At 38.8% G+C, this 17754-nt stretch overlaps 1 protein-coding gene across 3 annotated transcripts in view; it reads right to left on the reverse strand.

Moving 5' to 3' along the window:
- The window catches only part of RABGAP1L (RAB GTPase activating protein 1 like), a 742996-nt gene that overhangs the window by 515793 nt on the left and 209449 nt on the right, over positions 1–17754 (reverse strand). For all 3 annotated transcript variants that reach the window (XM_067031217.1, XM_059046250.2, XM_059046252.2), the window contains one exon: positions 8792–8942. In XM_067031217.1, the coding sequence (XP_066887318.1) occupies positions 8792–8942 (151 nt within the window). The remainder of the gene's footprint in view (positions 1–8791; positions 8943–17754) is intronic.

A 17754-nucleotide genomic window follows, 5' to 3' on the forward strand; every position in this document is an offset into this window, starting at 1 on the left:
GCCACAACAGTGAGAGGCCTGAGTGAATGAGATTGATATCTGCCTTGCAGTCTTGATTAGATCATACAGGCATCAGAAGTGATTTTTAGAGAATATCATTTGACTTTATGATATACTTGAATATGCATAATCACTGAAATAATAATTCACATAATCATTACAAAGTCAAGCCTAAGGATGCAAACATTCCAAGATATTCACTAGTCAGAAAAAAAAAAGAAAAAGACAAATCTGACTTTTCATACTTCTAAAAAGATCACTTCTCAGTTCTATCAGCTGTTGTTCACATCATATGCTCTCATGAAAATTATATGACTAGAAGTTGTCAAACACATATTAAAGTCGAAATATACACTGATACCAATATCCATTATTACTAATATCATGCATTTGTATCTTGAATACTTACTATGTATCAAGCACTTTATCATTTTATTTAATTCCCACAACAATCACAGTAGGTACTATTATTATCCCTGATTTACAAATGATGAAACTGAGGCTTAGAAAGTTGGGATAACTTCTCAAGATCACAAGTTAATACAGGGGAGGTGTAAGACTCAAATCCAGGTCAATCTAACACTAGAACTTAATAAATCCTTTAAAAAGAAAATGTATGTGTGTGTGCACATATATACATATACTTCTTGAAGAGAAGATTCATTTGGAAAAAAACAAATTCAAGTGAGAGAAGGAAATGAGTTATGACGATATTTCTGAAAGCTTATCAATTAAAAGCTTGTTTTGATTTTAACAAAGTATAAAGTATGAATGCTATCAATTAGATCACTTCTACAAAAAAAGCACAGAATTACAGTTTAATATTTCCTATGCTATATAAGCAGTATCAGCAGACTTGATAAACTATACCACACATGCCATGTAATTACTAAAATTACACATACAGTTCTGTAAAGCTACCTAAAATTCAGGTTTCCCTAAAACACACACAATCTTCCCTATGTCAAATGGCTCATACTGTGTGAAAATGTGATCATTACTCAGTGGCTCCTAAAGCCAGCAATTAAGATTTAATCCTAAATTTAGAAGCTTTAAATTCTGTTTGTTTCTAAAAGGGGCAGCAAGGTCACAATCCTTCCATCGTCCTTTCAGATCACCTCAATATTATGAAGAATGCTAATTTAATAGAAATAACAAGAAATCTCAATGATAAGCAATAAATAACTTACACTTTCAGAAATATGTGGTACAAGTCTGCCACTGATTCATCAACGTGTTGGTGTCCTCAGCCTCTGGCAGAAATCATGTAGCAGCAGACAGTGGTTGAAGCCGCAAGTCCACTTTAGGACAGATGGTGTGAAGACCCACTTTAAAAGGGACGGCTTGAAGTTAGGTGATTTCGGCTTTTCTATTACTAATTCTAGAAAGTACTGTTTAGAACGTTTCCATCATTTAAAGGTTTACACATGTTTCTTGATATAAACAGAATAATTCCTCAAGTAAATTATAAATTTCATTTCCATACAATGAATAGCAAAAGTAGAGAAAATGGATAGTACTGCTTTTATTTCTTTAAATTTTTATTACCCTTAAGTATTAAATGACAGGGAAAATACAGAGAGTTTTCCCTTCCAAAGGATCTTTAAAAGACAAAATGTAAGAATGCCCTCTTTCATTTCTATTTTAGAGTTTTCTACTTTGTGGATTCAAATACTGACTCTGCTATTTAGTAACTGTGTGTCTCTTAAACTCTCTGAACCTCCTATCTCACTGATGGTAAAAATGGGAGTTATATCACTGAAGCTGTCAGGTTTACATGGAAAGGGCATATGAAAGCACTAGACATAATGCCCATCACACACTTCTCTCAGCAACTGTTTTCTAGCATCTGCTAGAGGGCAGTCCTAGTGTTGAATGGTAAGATCACAGCGGTGAGCAAAATCCACACACAAACCTTGCTGACTTAGTTTACGGTGTAGGGTGTCCCTGTGGGTCATATTGAACTTCCCACAGCCTCTGACCATGGCAGGACCTTTCACAACTCTGTGTCTTTGGGAATGGCATTGCCTCAGACTAAACATACCCTCCTGTTCTTTGCTCCTGGGCAGAGTTGGCTGCTCCAGTCTCTGTGCTCCATTATCACCCTGTTCATATCTCTGTCACAGCACTTAACCATGTCATCACCATTTCTCTGCTTTCCGGACTGCCTCCTACACTGGACTGTACGTTCCTACAAGGTAGGATATCAGTGTTACTCTTAACACAGAAGACACCTTAATGTTTAATAAATCAAAGAATGAATTAGTGGCACAAGTACATAACAGAGTGTTACACATATCCTGTTTTCCTTCTTTCTCTTTATTTCTCAGATGGGTGTCCTGAATCCTGCACAGACATCAAGAACCCACAGTAATCTCCATATTTCCTAAAGTTCTTTTCTGTGCCACTCATTTAACATTGAAGCATATACTGCTTTATAATTTTCCCCATCCCCTATCACTAATGAGTGCTTACCATATATTAGGCATGCTCTGAGTGATTTACATAAATTATCTTATTCAATCCTCACAACAATTCTGTACGATATGTATTATTAAGCTCACTTTACAAATGAGGAATTAAGACTAAGGATAATTAAGGGACTTGCCCAAGGTCACAAGCTACTAACCAGCAGAGCTTGAAATCTGAACCCACGGTCTCCCTCCAGAGTGAGCACCAACATTTCCTCCCAAAGTGGAGCTGCAGCCTTCACCAAGGCAAGTTGTGCCTAAAAGCTCCTTGATGCTGCCAGTGGGATCAACATAATGTCTCCATTATTTAGATGGATCAGCTCTTTTGGCTGGTCCTGCTTGGTCCTTGGCTCCAGATTAAGATTACCAGTTAGCCTGCAGCTCCTGTCCTGCTTCATCTTAAATCTAGTCTAGAGTGTTTCATCCTTTTTAAACCTTTGGTCCCTAGAGTCTTTTCCTATCGGTCAAAAAGATTTGCAAAGTTTTATTTTCCATAGATTATACTACAAAAACAACAAGGCCAGAGAGAGTGACTGTTCCACACTGTAACCCCTAGCCCTCTTCCCTGTTCAATATTACTCTCTAGCCTTGACCTACTAAGATTCAGGGTGGCTCCATCTACATGCCCCACTGGCCACTGCAAAACTCTCTATGCCAGTAATTGTGAGTGGCTCCTACCTACTCCCTGGCAAAAACAACATAGGCTAGCACACCAGGACCTGCTGCTCAAATTAACCCATTGCTGTGCTCTCCCCAACTAGATGATAAAATTCCTGGGAAAAGACACTGTGCTTCACAGTTTACCAGCTTTATCCACAACACGTTGTAAGGCTTACAATTTAGGGGAAGAAAATAAAAAAGAATAAATGACTATATGAATAAGTCAATAAATGACCTTGGGTCCCTCATGAGAGGGACAAAAACAAATTTTACTGCTCATCCAGTACATGCCAGGCCCTATACCAGACACAGCGTATCCACAAAGAGTAAAACAGTTGTGGTCCTTGCTCCCCTGGAGTTTAGAGTCTACTGGTGAAGTAGACCTTAAACAACTAAAAGCACACTGTGACAACTCCCTCCCCTGAGTCAATGGTCAATATGCTAATATAATAGAGTCACAAAATCAAATATATTTGAGGGCTGGTCAGGTATTACAACGTATGAAGAACAGAGAGAAAGTAATAAAGAGTAGTATGTCTATGGCAAAACAGAAAGTACAAGCTTGAGCCAGAAATGTATATTATTCTTTAATGTATTGTATTGATGATTACACAAAGCATATGATAGGCTGGATCTAGCCCGCTATATGCCATCTAACCTGAAAAGGATGCTTCCGAATGTGATTTGTTTTTTCAAACTCTGGACTAGCACACTATACTATAGGATTTAATGATAAACAGACTACGTTCTCATAGAAGCCAAATCTTAGTAGGTTTTCTATAAATACTTCATATTCCTTCTTCCCTATACAATCTGATGTCTTTGGGAGGTCTTTAGCAAGCTTATATGCTCAAGCCGAACCATTTTATTAACTGACCTTGAAATTTTGCCATTCCCTTAATAAGAGAGGAAAAATTAACTGGACCAAAAGAAAATACTACCAGCTTTGGACCAGAAAGTGCCAAATATGCTGGCACTTCTTACTGAAAATCCTCTGGGTGTTTATGTTCTTTCTCCTGAGCAGCTCCTAAGCTCATATGCATTCACCACCAAAGTGCATTCTTAATGCTCTTGGCTACAAGCACTTGCTGTCTTATATCTACCCGTAAGCATAGAGAAAGAACAAAATTATTTTTAAAATACTGACATTATTCATCTTATTTTTATTATGTTTGGCTATGAAGCAAGGAAGACAATGAAATTAAATATTTCCTCTCACAGAAATGTTATGACTTGAAAGCCTGAATAAAGGCACAAGATCAGAGCCACACATTTCTACATTGTTTATAAGAAAATGTTTTTGATAAACTGCACTGTTAATGATAGAAATAACATTAAAAATTTTATGTGGTCATTGACTTATAAAGCAAAGTTGGAAATATTTATTACACTATCTTAAATTGTACATTATTAGTCAATCTCAAGTGGTGATTAGTAAACATTTGCTGTCCTAAAATAAATAAACTACTAGGTTTACATGCTTTTCATAGTAAACTATTGCACAACAGATCTCAACTTCTGTCTCTACTAACAAGGCAGCTGTGGCAGAGAAAGGTAGCTGTCTACCTAGTATCTATTCTCTTTCTTCCTTATTAATAAACTCATATTTCAGTGGATGAAGAGGAGCAGCAATGTACCACCTTAAAAAAATATTTCCCAGCTTTCTATGGAGATAGCCATGTAACAGAATCCTGATCAAGGAGATTAAGTGGAAGCTGCTGTTTGGGGCTTAAGGAAAAAATCTTTAAAAGAGTGACAGACCTGGTTCTGTCAAAAAGAGATATGCCAAAAAGAGGTCTAGGCTCATGGAAGGTTCAGGCTCATGGAAGGTCCAGGCTCACGGGACATAACCTCTAAAAGCTTGGAATTTCCCAAATGACAGGGACATCTTTGTTATTGGACATCTTTGTTATTCATGGTGGGCCCCTCCAACCACATCTGACAGATTATGCTTGCATTTTGGGTGACTCATGGAAGGGCCCTAGACAGTCTATGCTAATAAGAGGACTAAGCATGGGAGCTGGCCAACCCAGAAAGACCAACCATGTAATTAGAGGATAGGGGTGTTGAGCCAGGTGATATCAATCCAGTCTCAGGGGAGGGAACAAGAGAAGGCTAAAGACTGAGTTCAACCAAGTGGGCGATGATTCAATCAATCATATATACATATTATGAAACCCCAGTAAAAACTCTGGACACCAAAGCTTGCTAAAATGCCTGGGTGGGATGGTGATAGGTACTACTACAGATTGATGCTGGGAAGGTAATATGTCCCTGAGGACAATGTTTGGAACCCTCTCAGTCCCAGATTCTGCCCAATGTATTTTTTCCTTTGGCTGGTTCTGATTTATATCTGATTTGCATACTTTTGCTATTAAAAAAAAAGAACTGTAACTGTAAGTATAACACTTTGCTACATGCCTGAGGAAATCTATGGGGACCCCCAAATTTGTAGCAACTGGTATGAAGTGAGAATGGTTCTGGGGACCCCCAAACTTGCAGCTGGTGTCAAAATCTTGGGCAGACTTGGCAGTCTGGAGGACTGTTCCCTTAGCCTCAAGTCTGGCTGCCTTTGTCTTTTCTCTTCTCTTTTCTGGACACAACACTTGATGTAGAGCAGCCATCTTGTGACAACAAGGTGGCAAGCATATGCCAGGTATATCAGACAGGGTTCAGTCAGGGACACAGAACCTACTCTAAGTATTTCAAAAAGGATTTAATGCAAGGACTTAGGCACTTACACACTGGAAGACCAAAAGACTGGGAACATCACTGCTAGCTTTCAGGTTTGCCACCACAACTACAGTCCAAAGAATCAGAAGGTTGTTATTGCTACTCAGGATAGGAAACTGCAGGAAAAAGGAACTACAGAATGAAGGCATGTGATTCAGAATGGAACGCCCAGAGCAGATGCAAAATCTCACAACTGGCAAGGCCCAGGCATCTGCCCACCACTGCCAGAGAAAAATAATGTGGCTTTTTTTCCTCCCTCCAGCCTTCAAAGGCAGAAAGTAAATCACAGCCAGAACCCCACAGTGAAAGCAGTCCAGGAATATTTTATTCAATGGAAACATTTATGTCATTCTGTCTCTTGATCTTAAACTTTTTCCTAAAAATTGTATATTCAAAACTACCATGTTGCTTGGGATATATGGCAAAGCTTTTATCACATATATGAACATATGTATTGTCAGGAGTTTATAAATAATATTTTAGGAGACTATTTTCATTTTTCTCCCAAAGTTTGAAATCTTAAAAGGTATGAATTAACAAAGCCTCTTAGTAGAGGAAGGAATATGACAGTCGCTGCTACGCCATGAGCAGCCACTAAAGGTATACAGCTTGTTAATTATGTGCAAAAGTGATTTGATGCCAAGAGTCATGGTCTCTGGACATTTTTGCTCAGATATCCTCATCAATAAAATGTCTGAGCATAAAGTTCCAATATATGTATATTTATTATTTATTTTTATTATTCACAAGTGCTACTGTACTAATATAAATACTATAGAGCATAGAAATGTAGAGAAAGATTAAAAAATGAAAAACGTTTTCTTAAATAAAATACTACAAAAATACTATTCAATACTGAATATGGGCCATTTAAAATTTTTTTATTTTGTGTAATTTTTCTATTGAGATAAACTTTACATGACATAAAATTCACCATTTTAAAGTGTACAATTCAGTGGTTTTCAGTATATTCACAATGTTGTGCAACCATCACCTCTAATTCCAGAATATTTCCATCACCCCAAAAAGTAACCCCACACCTGTTAGCAGTCACTCCCAATTCCTCCCTTCCCCATCCCCTGGCAAACATTAGTCTACTTTCTGTCTCTCTATATTTGTCTGTTCCAAACATCTCATATAAATAGAATCATACAATATGACTCCTCATCTTTTGATATGTTTGTTTAGCAGTTTATGAAATGACAATTTGAAAACTTTCCAAAATCAGTTTTTTGGTTCATGGTTTTAATCGTGATCATATCTGGAAAATAATAACAAAGAGCAATAGATCCAAGCAGAGGCACATCATTTGTTTCAGTCCCACCCATCAACCATTTTGTTGAAATCTGGCTAGGAGAGTACTCATTTTCTCAAAGTATTCTTACAAATAAACCAGAAGGTGTTGTATTTTCATATTTTTAACAATCAGTCTCAAGTTCTCTGCAACCATTTGCACAAGTTTTAAACATACCTGAAGTTTCTCATTCCGGATTTTAAAGCAAGAAAATGGTAAGAGTTTTGTAATAACAGAGGCATGTAGTTTTCAGTGAATAAATCACATAGTAATGTTTAAATTGCTAAATGTTTCAAACATCCTTCTCTATAACATGAATTTATTTCCCGAAGTAGTTGCTTTGTCATCCATTATCATAACATTAATTTTTTCTTGAAGGACAGATTAGTGTGTTTATTTCTTTAAAATATCTTGATATGTAACATCCTGTGACGGCAGTCTTTATGAAGCACCCATCTATCCTATGAAGATTTAAAACTAGGTAACCAGTCAATCCACTTAATCTAACACAAGCAATCTGCAAGAAAACTGAGTACTCTAAAAGCGAATATATAAGAGAGTGAGCACCACTGTTATTCCATTCCAAGGTGTGCAAATCCCTTCTTCCCCCAGGTCACTCCTGAACCACACGGGACAAGTGGCCATCAGACCCAAGGACCTAGCATGGCACAACAAATATTAGGATAGCTGAATAACATTTTGCATTTGTAACTTAAAAAATGCAAATGGCACTTTAGACATCTCTGCCCCCAACATCAATGGATCATCTTGCACATCCCACTATAGAAAATACTAATCATAAAAAATGGTATAAAGGTTTTTTTTTAAAAAAATGCATGAATTTAGCCGTGACTGAATATACTAGGCACTCAGAAAATATTTGTGAAAGGGAGGGCGGCAAAGAGGTAAGGAAGGGAAGAAGAAATCAGAGGGGCTAAAGAATTTTAGAAGTTGATACAGCCTGAGGAATAAGGTCTTACTTATCAAAAACATTCATTTATGAATAGAGATTTTCTAAAATACAAACAAAATGTTAGCATTATTTTAAAATCCATGATTTATTAGAATAGATTAAGAAATTAGGAGGTAAGACCTAAGAAGAGAGCCTAGGATCGAGGATTACCTTTACCTGTGCTCTAAAATCAGTTTTTTGGGCATAAGCAAAGGAATTTACATTGGAACCAGAGGCTCCTGACAGGATAAGGATACGGGCAACTATCCACATCATTTAAGTGTAAGGTTACATAAGCACAGAAGGCCTTATAATTTCATTTTAAGTTAATTTGACTTTAAAATTATACTAGAGTATAGTTATACTGTGTACAACTGTACATAAATCTCATACAGTAAGAAAGGTTAATTCAGAGTACTTGAAATGTAAGTATATTCCAACTTAGTAAATAGTTATAAAGTTACTTGAACAAAAAAATGAAAGCCAAGGCATTGTGTTCATAGATCACTACAGTGCATTGTTTATCACTGTCCAACAAGTGTTTAAAACAAAAGGCAACTATTCACTGAACAACAACAGAGTTTCTAAAGAATTTCAAAGCATTTATGACTTACTGGAGCTATGAAAACAGGACTTACTTAATATACTGTTGCATGAGAATAATATGAAAAGATCTCCTACCTTTGTGATAAGAAGTCGGTACCTATCCAGCATTGCCTGGTTGTCATGGCAGCCTGCTAATAATTGCCATACCTCTGCCCTCAATGCTTCAGGAACACCACTCTTCACCAGAGTAGACAGCCCTTTCGGTCGCACACCAAGATTACTGTGCCTGAGAAAACAAGAAAGTAAACCATTCATACTCCCTTCACCACTGCTGACCTGCCGTTGTTATGAAAAGTATATTGATGAGTTTATATAAAAGTGCAAGACTGGATCAGGAGAAAAATGGCAGGAAGGGGCATGAAATAATAACAGAAGTGTTTTAGTAATGTCTTCAACTTTTTTTCTTGATTGCATCTTCTTTATTAGTGAACCATGTTATTCTACCCACAAGGAAAGTTCTTTCTTCTCATTTACTTTTTAATCTTCCTATGAACCTACTCATAATAATGAATGTGTTAACTATATATTTCTAGGCAGCATTCCAAGGCATAAAAAGAGCCATTTGAATCCCCTGAGATAAATGTATGACAAGTTGGCTAATGACATGTGTATAGTAAGGGTTGGGGGCAAGGGATGCTGAAAGTAGATCAGGGGCCTATCACACTTTGACTATATACCTCTACATCCTGACCCAAAGTGCTTCCGAAAAGAAGAAACTAGACCTTTCCTACAAAACATATACAAACTATCCAACTATCCAACTCCCCAGCAACATACACCCATTCCCAAGGGTGTTTAGAATTGGAACAATGACAAATACATTGTCATGAAGTCAATGATCACATTGTAGGTATGCTACTATGATAATCTGCCCAACTGAACAAGAAACTGAACTGTAGTTCCCAGTCTATGCCTAGCTTGAACCTGGAGCTATGTTCTATGCCTTTTTGTTCAGACTTTACCTCTACTTTGCTGCTCACCTTTGATCTCTTAGAGCTGATCCTAGTGTAACCATCAGGACTCCAAACCTTAATGATGTACTCTGGTTTGGTCTAACATCTCAGGTTCTGGTTTCAAGTTTTAAGCCTGAAAAGTCATAGAAACCATATGTCTATTTTCTAAAATTGGCCTCCCATCTACTTTACCTACTTCTCTATCTTTACACACTCTTCCAGCTCCAGGCCAGACCTCAGTTTTGGCATGCCCTTCATCTGAAAATATGTTCCATCCTCTCATAGTCCAGCTATCTTGGAAAAACTGTAATAAGTTCCATAACTTGAAAGTTCAAGTAAACTCATCTCATTAATATCTTTATTAAACCATCAAATTTATGACCATTCTGCTTTCTTTCTGCCTCATAAAGGAAAATGTTTTTATTGTTGAGTTAGGGAAACTAAGCTGATAATACTGACAGGCTTGAAGCAAAACAAAGTAAAAAGAGGCAGAGCTTACATGATTTAACATGCTACAACACCATTAAAGAACATAATTATGCTGCTAAGTGAAAAAAGCAGGTTTCAAAATAGTGTATCTGGTATTATTTAAAATACACATTCTCTCTCTCACACTCTCTCCCTAACACATACTATTTTGAAACCTGCTTTTGACATGCATAGGGAAAAAATATGGAAGAATAAACTCCAAAATATCTATGTAATGGAATTAAGAGAAAAAGTACTCCTTTTATTTTCCTATACTGTTTGAAATATTTACAACGGTCTTGCATGTTTTTATAATAATACACCAAAAAACCCATTTCAGGTCTTTAAATTTCTCTCATGGACTTCAATTAAAATATAAATTTAGTTAATTTGGAAAAACACCATAGCTAAATATGTTCCATAAAATATGTCAAGTAGATAGAGTATTAATTATTCTTGAGAAGACTTATACCAGAGTAAACTGTATGACACATGGCTTTCCTTCCTACTGCCTCTTCTTCACTATCCAACTGAATTTAAGATTAGCAAAAGAATACTGCACCACAAGAGAGCCAGGATCAGTCATAAAAGGATTTTTTTGTAATTTATTATTTGATTCTGATTATACTTTTTTTTTTTTTTTTTGCGTACGCAGGCCTCTCACTGTTGTGGCCTCCCCCGTTCTGGAGCACAGGCTCCGGATGTGCAGGCTCAGCGGCCATGGCTCACGGGCCCAGCCGCTCCGTGGCATGTGGGATCTTCCCGGACTGGGGCACGAACCCGTGTCCCCTGCATTGGCAGGCGGACTCTCAACCACTGTGCCACCAGGGAAGCCCCTGATTATACTTTTGAATAGGAAAAACATATGTGGTTTGAGGGATAGGAAAGTTTCTGTACTCTTAATGTAAAAAAAAATAAAAAAGAGTTAACTAAATACAACAGTGTGCAAAGGGCTAAGCTCATTTCCTATGAAATTAAATGCAAAATATGCTGAATTATGAGTCCCATAAAGTACAATATCATATAAGAATTCAAATTAATTAAATATATTACATGTTATACAGAAATCAAGGTCATCACTGTGTATCTACAGCTATTAAAATTCCAATAAATATCTCCTATAAAAGAAACCTTTATTCCATCCCACATCACACTCTAGATATCATACTGTCTCCTACCTTGCACATCAAATTTCTCTAAAGGATCGCTGGATACTCAATCTCTATTTCTTCCCCTCACACTCAATCCTCAGCTCAACTCAACATGGCTTCTCTATCACTCCTAGAAACAGTTTTCACTTAAGCAATACATGACCTCTCTCTATGCCGCTAAATTCAAAAGACTTTTTTCACTCCGTTCACTGTTGACCACTTTGTTTCCCTTGGCTTCAATAACAAAGCACTCTCTTTTCCCCCCACCCACAAACCCCACTGATGATTGCTTCCCCTCTATTAACCTCTTAAGTGTTCTGAGCTTTTAATCTCTCCAGTTTCCCTCAGTGATCTAATTCTCTTCAGTCTCTTGTCTCTGGACATTGTCATCCATGCCATGTATTCTGAGCTCCAGAAATCAACATGCTCAAATCAAACTCATATTCTTTCTCCCTAAACCTCATTGTTTTCCAGGGTATCCTACCTCAGTGATTGTCACTACAATCCAACCAAATTAGAAACCTAGGAGTTATGGTTGACATTACTCTCTGTCCCATAATCCATTACTAATCCATCAAGAAGTCTAATGCATTTTATTTTCCCAACCTGTCCAAAATCCATGCACTTCTGCTTCCACTGCCACCAACTGTAGTCATTCTACAACCTCTACAATGACCTCCTAACATCCACTCATCCTACTATGATATGCTTCCAATACGGCAGACAAAATGTAGAGGACAGCTTGATTAAATGTTATGTTGGCTCAAATTACTTTGTATAATGATTTATATAAGATTTTGAATCTGGAATATCTCTTCCTACTCATGCATATACACACTTTAAGTTTAATAATCAACAGTCCCTAATACACATTTTACTGTAATATGATTCAACTCAACCAACACTGAGCTTCTAGCTGACCCTCAGCCATCTGTTTGGCTGGGTATAATAGAAAAGTCTTTTCTCCTCTCTTAAAAACCCAGGCTCCATTTATCTTTACAGACTGACATTTAAAAAGAACTAGGTCATCCATAACACAACATGATTAACAGCTTTAATTTACTGATTATTCTTGTAATGACACAGTAATTATATTGCATATAGCACCCTAGTATTTAAGAGATACTAGAAGTTACTAAGCCAAATGCTACTTGTATACATCTATGACCAGAGAAGACCCAAATAAAAGAACAATCTCTAGAAATAATCATTGTTTCAATATTTCTAATAAAAATATAAATACATATGGCCATTGCTTTTTTTTTTTTTTTTTTTTTTTTTTTTTTTTTTTTTTTTTTTTGCGGTATGCGGGCCTCTCACTGTTGTGGCCTCTCCCATTGTGGAGCACAGGCTCCGGACGCGCAGGCCCAGCGGCCATGGCTCACGGGCTCAGTTGCTCCGCGGCATGTGGGATCTTCCCGGACCAGGGCACGAACCCGTGTCTCCTGCATCGGCAGGCGGATTCTCAACCACTGCGCCACCAGGGAAGCCCCTGGCCATTGCTTTAATAGCGTACAACATTAACTGCAGCTATCAAGAGACTTGGAAATAGGCTAGTTACGACAGGTGCTGAGCTCTGCACTAGAAGCAAGATAGGTATCAACTTATTCAAAAAGTCACACATAAACCAGACATATACTAAACAAATAGTAATCGGGCAGTTTTTAATGCATGAATATAAACTCCACAAGGGCAGGAATCTCTGTCTTCTTTAGCTATGTATCCCAAGAACCTAGAACAGTGCCTGGCATATAAAAGGTCTTCAATACATTTTAGGTAAATGAATAAATTTATGAAACTAAATTAATATGATCAACTACTAAGGCTAAGCTAAAGAATGCTTTTTTAAAAGAAAACATTCTCACTGATTCTAATAGGATCATAAAGCTGTTTTATATTCATCTAGTTACCTTCAAAGAGGCATCTTTTCTTGAAACTATCTGGGCATGTAAGAACTTTCTCTATTGTTAAAGCTGTCCAGAAGAGAATTTCAAAGGGAAGGTATAATTTCTAACAGAAACAGCAGAGAAATCAAGAGATGCGAAGAAAAGCCATTGAATGAAACTGAGTGGTCACTGATAGAATTAGGGTACTTTTGATAGAGGGGAGGTGGAAGTAAGTGGTTAGAAGATATGAGAATGTGAGGGGAGCAACTTGACCCATTTTAAAAGGTTTTCTCACAAAAGGGAATAGCTAGAACTGAAACTAAAAGATGGAGAACATCAAGTAAAGTTAGGGATTTGTCCTTCCCCCATTAATGATAAGACATAGATATGTCAACCTAGGTCTTACTTTAAGTTAAACAAGCTACATTAAGAAAAGTTTTAAGAAAAGAGACAGACTAAAGGTCACTGGGAAAATCAAGAGCACATATTTTATTCTGATTTGTATATGTTTTTGCCTGCTTTTTTCATTTGTCAAAAAAGTGGAACATTATATTGATGTGAAAAGGAAGGAAGCTACGGTTGTTCATGCTTAGTGATTCAAATCCTTCATGTTTCCCAAATTTAGATTTTTTTTTTTTTCTGTCAGTTTGCTGATGCTCAACTAGGTAGAGAAACCACAGATTAAGAACACATTTTCTGGAGGCGAGAAGATGGCGGAAGAGTAAGACGCCGGGATCACTTTCCTCCTCACAGATACATCAGAGATACATCTACACGTGGAAATTCTCCTATAGAACACCCACCGAACGCTGGCAGAAGACCTCAGACCTCCCAAAAGGCAAGAAACTCCCCAGGTACCTGGGTAGGGCAAAAGAAAAAATAATAAACAGAGACAAAGAATAGGGACAGGACCTGCACCAGTAGGAGGGAGCTGTGAAGGAGGAAAGGTTCCCACACACTAGAAGCCCTTTCGCGGGCGGAGACTGCGGGTGGCGGAGGGGGGAAGCTTTGGAGCCATGGAGGAGAGTGCAGCAACAGGGTGTGGAGGGCAAAGCAGACAGATTCCGCAGAGGATCGATGCCGACCAGCACTCACTAGCCCAAGACGCTTGTCTGCTCACCCGCGGGGGCGGGGGGGGGGCTGGGAGCTGAGCCTCCGGCTTCAGTCGGATCCCAGGGAAAGGTCTGGAGTTGGCAGAGTGAAAACAGCCTGAAGGGGTTAGTGCACCACGGCTAGCCGGGAGGGAGTCCGGGAGAAGTCTGGAGCTGCCAAAGAGGCAAGAGACCTTTTCTTCCCTCTTTGCTTCCTGGTGCCCGAGGAGAGGGGTTTAAGCCCACCACTTAAAGGAGCTCAAGAAACGGGCGCAAGCCATGGCTGTCTGCACGGACAACAGAGACGGGTGTGGGACGCTAGGGTTGCTGCTGCTGCCACGAAGAGGCCTGTGTGCGAGCACAGGCCACTCTCCACACTGCCCCTCCCGGGAGCCCATGCAGCCCGACACTGCAAGGGCCCTGTGATCCAGGGACAGCTTCCCCGGGAAAATGCACGGTGCGCCTTGGACCGGTACAGCATCACGCCGGCCTCTGCCGTCGCAGGCTCGCCCCGCATCCGTGCCCCTCCCTCCCCCCCCGGCCAGTGCCAGAGAGCCCAAATCAGCTGCTCCTTTAACCCCGTCCTCTCTGAGCGAAGGGCAGACGCCCTCGGACGACCTACACGCAGAGGCGGGGCCAAGTGCAAAGCTGAAAACCAGGAGCTGTACGAACAAAGAGGAGAGGGGGATGTCTCTCCCAGCAGCCTCAAAAGCAGCGGATTAAAGCTCCACAGTCAACTTGAAGTGCCCTGCATCTGTGAAAAACCTGAATAGACAGCAAAATATCCCAAGTTGAGGAGGTGGGCTTTGGGAGCAAGATATACTATTATTTTCCCCTTTTTTCTTTTTGTGAGTGTGTATGTGTGTGCTGCTGTGTCAGATTTTGTCTGTATAGCTTTGTTTTCATGATTTGTCCTAGGGTTAGACCTAACATTTTTTTAAATAGAAATTTTCCTTCTTAATACTTATTTTTTATTTTAATAACTATATTTTATCCTACTTTATTTTGTCTTCTCCCTTTCTTTCTTCCCTCCTTTCTTCCCTACTTACCTCTTTCCTTCCTTCCTTCCTCCCTTCTTTCCTCCCTTTCTTTCTCCCTACCTTCCTCTCTTCCTTCCTCTCCTTCTTCCTTCCTTCCTTCCTTTCTTCCTTCATTCCTTCCTTTCTTCCTTCCTCCCTTCCTTTCTTGCTCCCTCCCTTCCTTTCTTCCCTTTCTATTTTTTCTTCCTCTAATTTTGAGCCGTGTGGATTAAAGGCTCTTGGCACTCCAGCCAGGTGTCAAGGCTGTGTCTCTGAGGTGGGAGAACCAACCTCAGGACACTGGTCCACAAGAGACCTCCAGCTACACGCAATATCAAATGGCGAAAATCTCCCAGAGATCTCCATCTCACCACCAAGACCCACCTCCACTCAAGGACCAGCAACGAACAGTGCTGGACACCCTATCCCCAACAAAGAGCAAGACAGGTCTACAGCCCCATCCATTAGCAGAGAGGCTGCCTAAAATCATAATAAGGCTACCAACATCCCCCAAAACACCACCAGACATGGACCTGCCCACCAGAAAGACAAGATACAGCCTCATCCACCAGAACAGAGGCACTAGTCCCCCCAACCAGGAAACCTACTCAACCCACTGAACCAACCTTAGCCACTGGGGACAGCCACCAAAAACAATGGGAACTATGAACCTGCAGCCTGAAAAAAGGAGACCCCAAACACAGTAAGATAAGCAAAATGAGAAGACAGAAAAACACACAGCAGATGAAGGAGCTACAACACACCAGACCTAACAAATGAAGAGGAAATAGGCAGTCTATCTGAAAAAGAATTCAGAATAATGATAGTAAAGATGATTCAAAAACTTGGAAACAAAATAGACAAATTGCAAGAAACAGTTAACAAGGACCTAGAAGAAATAAAGAGGAAGCAAGCAACGATGAGCAACACAATAAATGAAATGAAAAATACTCTAGATGGGATCAATAGCAGAATAACTGAGGCAGAAGGATGGATAAGTGACCTGGAAGATAAAATAGTGGAAATAACTACTGCAGAGCAGAAGAAAGAAAAAAGAATGAAAAGAACTGAGGACAGTCTCAGAGACCTCTGGGACAACATTAAACACACCAACATTCGAATTATAGGGGTCCCAGAAGAAGAAGAGAAAAAGAAAGGGACTGAGAAAATATTTGAAGAGATTATAGTTGAAAACTTCCCTAATATAGGAAAGGAAATAGTCAATCAAGTCCAGGAAGCATAGAGAGTCCCATACAGGATAAACACAAGGATAAACATGCCAAGACACATAATAATCAAACTGTCAAAAATTAAATACAAAGAAAACATATTAAGAGCAGCAAGGGAAAAACAACAAATAACACACAAGGGAATCCCCATAAGGCTAACATCTGATCTTTCAGCAGAAACCCTACAAGCCAGAAGGGAATGGCAGGACATATTTAAAGTGATGAAGGAAAAAAACCTACAACCAAGATGACTCTACCCAGCAAGGATCTCATTCAGATTTGATGGAGAAATTAAAACCTTTACAGACAAGCAAAAGCTGAGAGAGTTCAGCACCACCAAACCAGCTTTACAACAAATGCTAAAGGAACTTCTCTAGGCAAGAAACACAAGAGAAGGAAAAGACCTACAAGAACAACCCGAAGCAATTAAGTAAATGGTAATAGGAAGATACATATCGATAATTACCTTAAATGTAAATGGATTAAATGCTCCCACCAAAAGACACAGACTGGCTGAATGGATACAAAAACAAGACCCATATATATGCTGTCTACAATAGACCCACTTCCGACCTAGGGACACTTACAGACTGAAAGTGAGGGGATGGAAAAAGATATTCCATGCAAATGGAAATCAGAAGAAAGCTGGAGTAGCAATTCTCATATCAGACAAAACAGACTTTAAAATAAAAACCATCACAGGAGACAAAGAAGTACACTACCTAATGATCAAGGGATCAATCCATGAAGAAGATATAACAATTGTAAATATTTATGCACCCAACATAGGAGCACCTCAATACATAAGGCAAATACTAACAGCCATAAAAGGGGAAATCGACAGTAACATAATCATAGTAGGGGACTTTAACACCCCACTTTCACCAATGGACAGATCATCCAAAATGAAAATAAATAAGGAAACACAAGCTTTAAATGATACATTACACAAGATGGACTTAATTGATATTTATAGGACATTCCATCCAAAACAACAGAATACACATTTTTCTCAAGTGCTCATGAAACATGCTTCAGGATAGATCATATCTTGGGTCACAAATGTAGCCTAGGTAAATTTAAGAAAATTGAAATCGTATCAAGTATCTTTTCCGACCACAACACTGTGAGACTAGATATCAATTACAGGAAAAGATCTGTAAAAAATACAAACACATGGAGGCTAAACAATACACTACTTAATAACGAAGTGATCACTGAAGAAATCAAAGAGGAAATGA

Source organism: Kogia breviceps, chromosome 1 (assembly GCF_026419965.1).
Source record: "Kogia breviceps isolate mKogBre1 chromosome 1, mKogBre1 haplotype 1, whole genome shotgun sequence".
Classification (NCBI taxonomy): Eukaryota; Metazoa; Chordata; class Mammalia; order Artiodactyla; family Physeteridae; genus Kogia; species Kogia breviceps.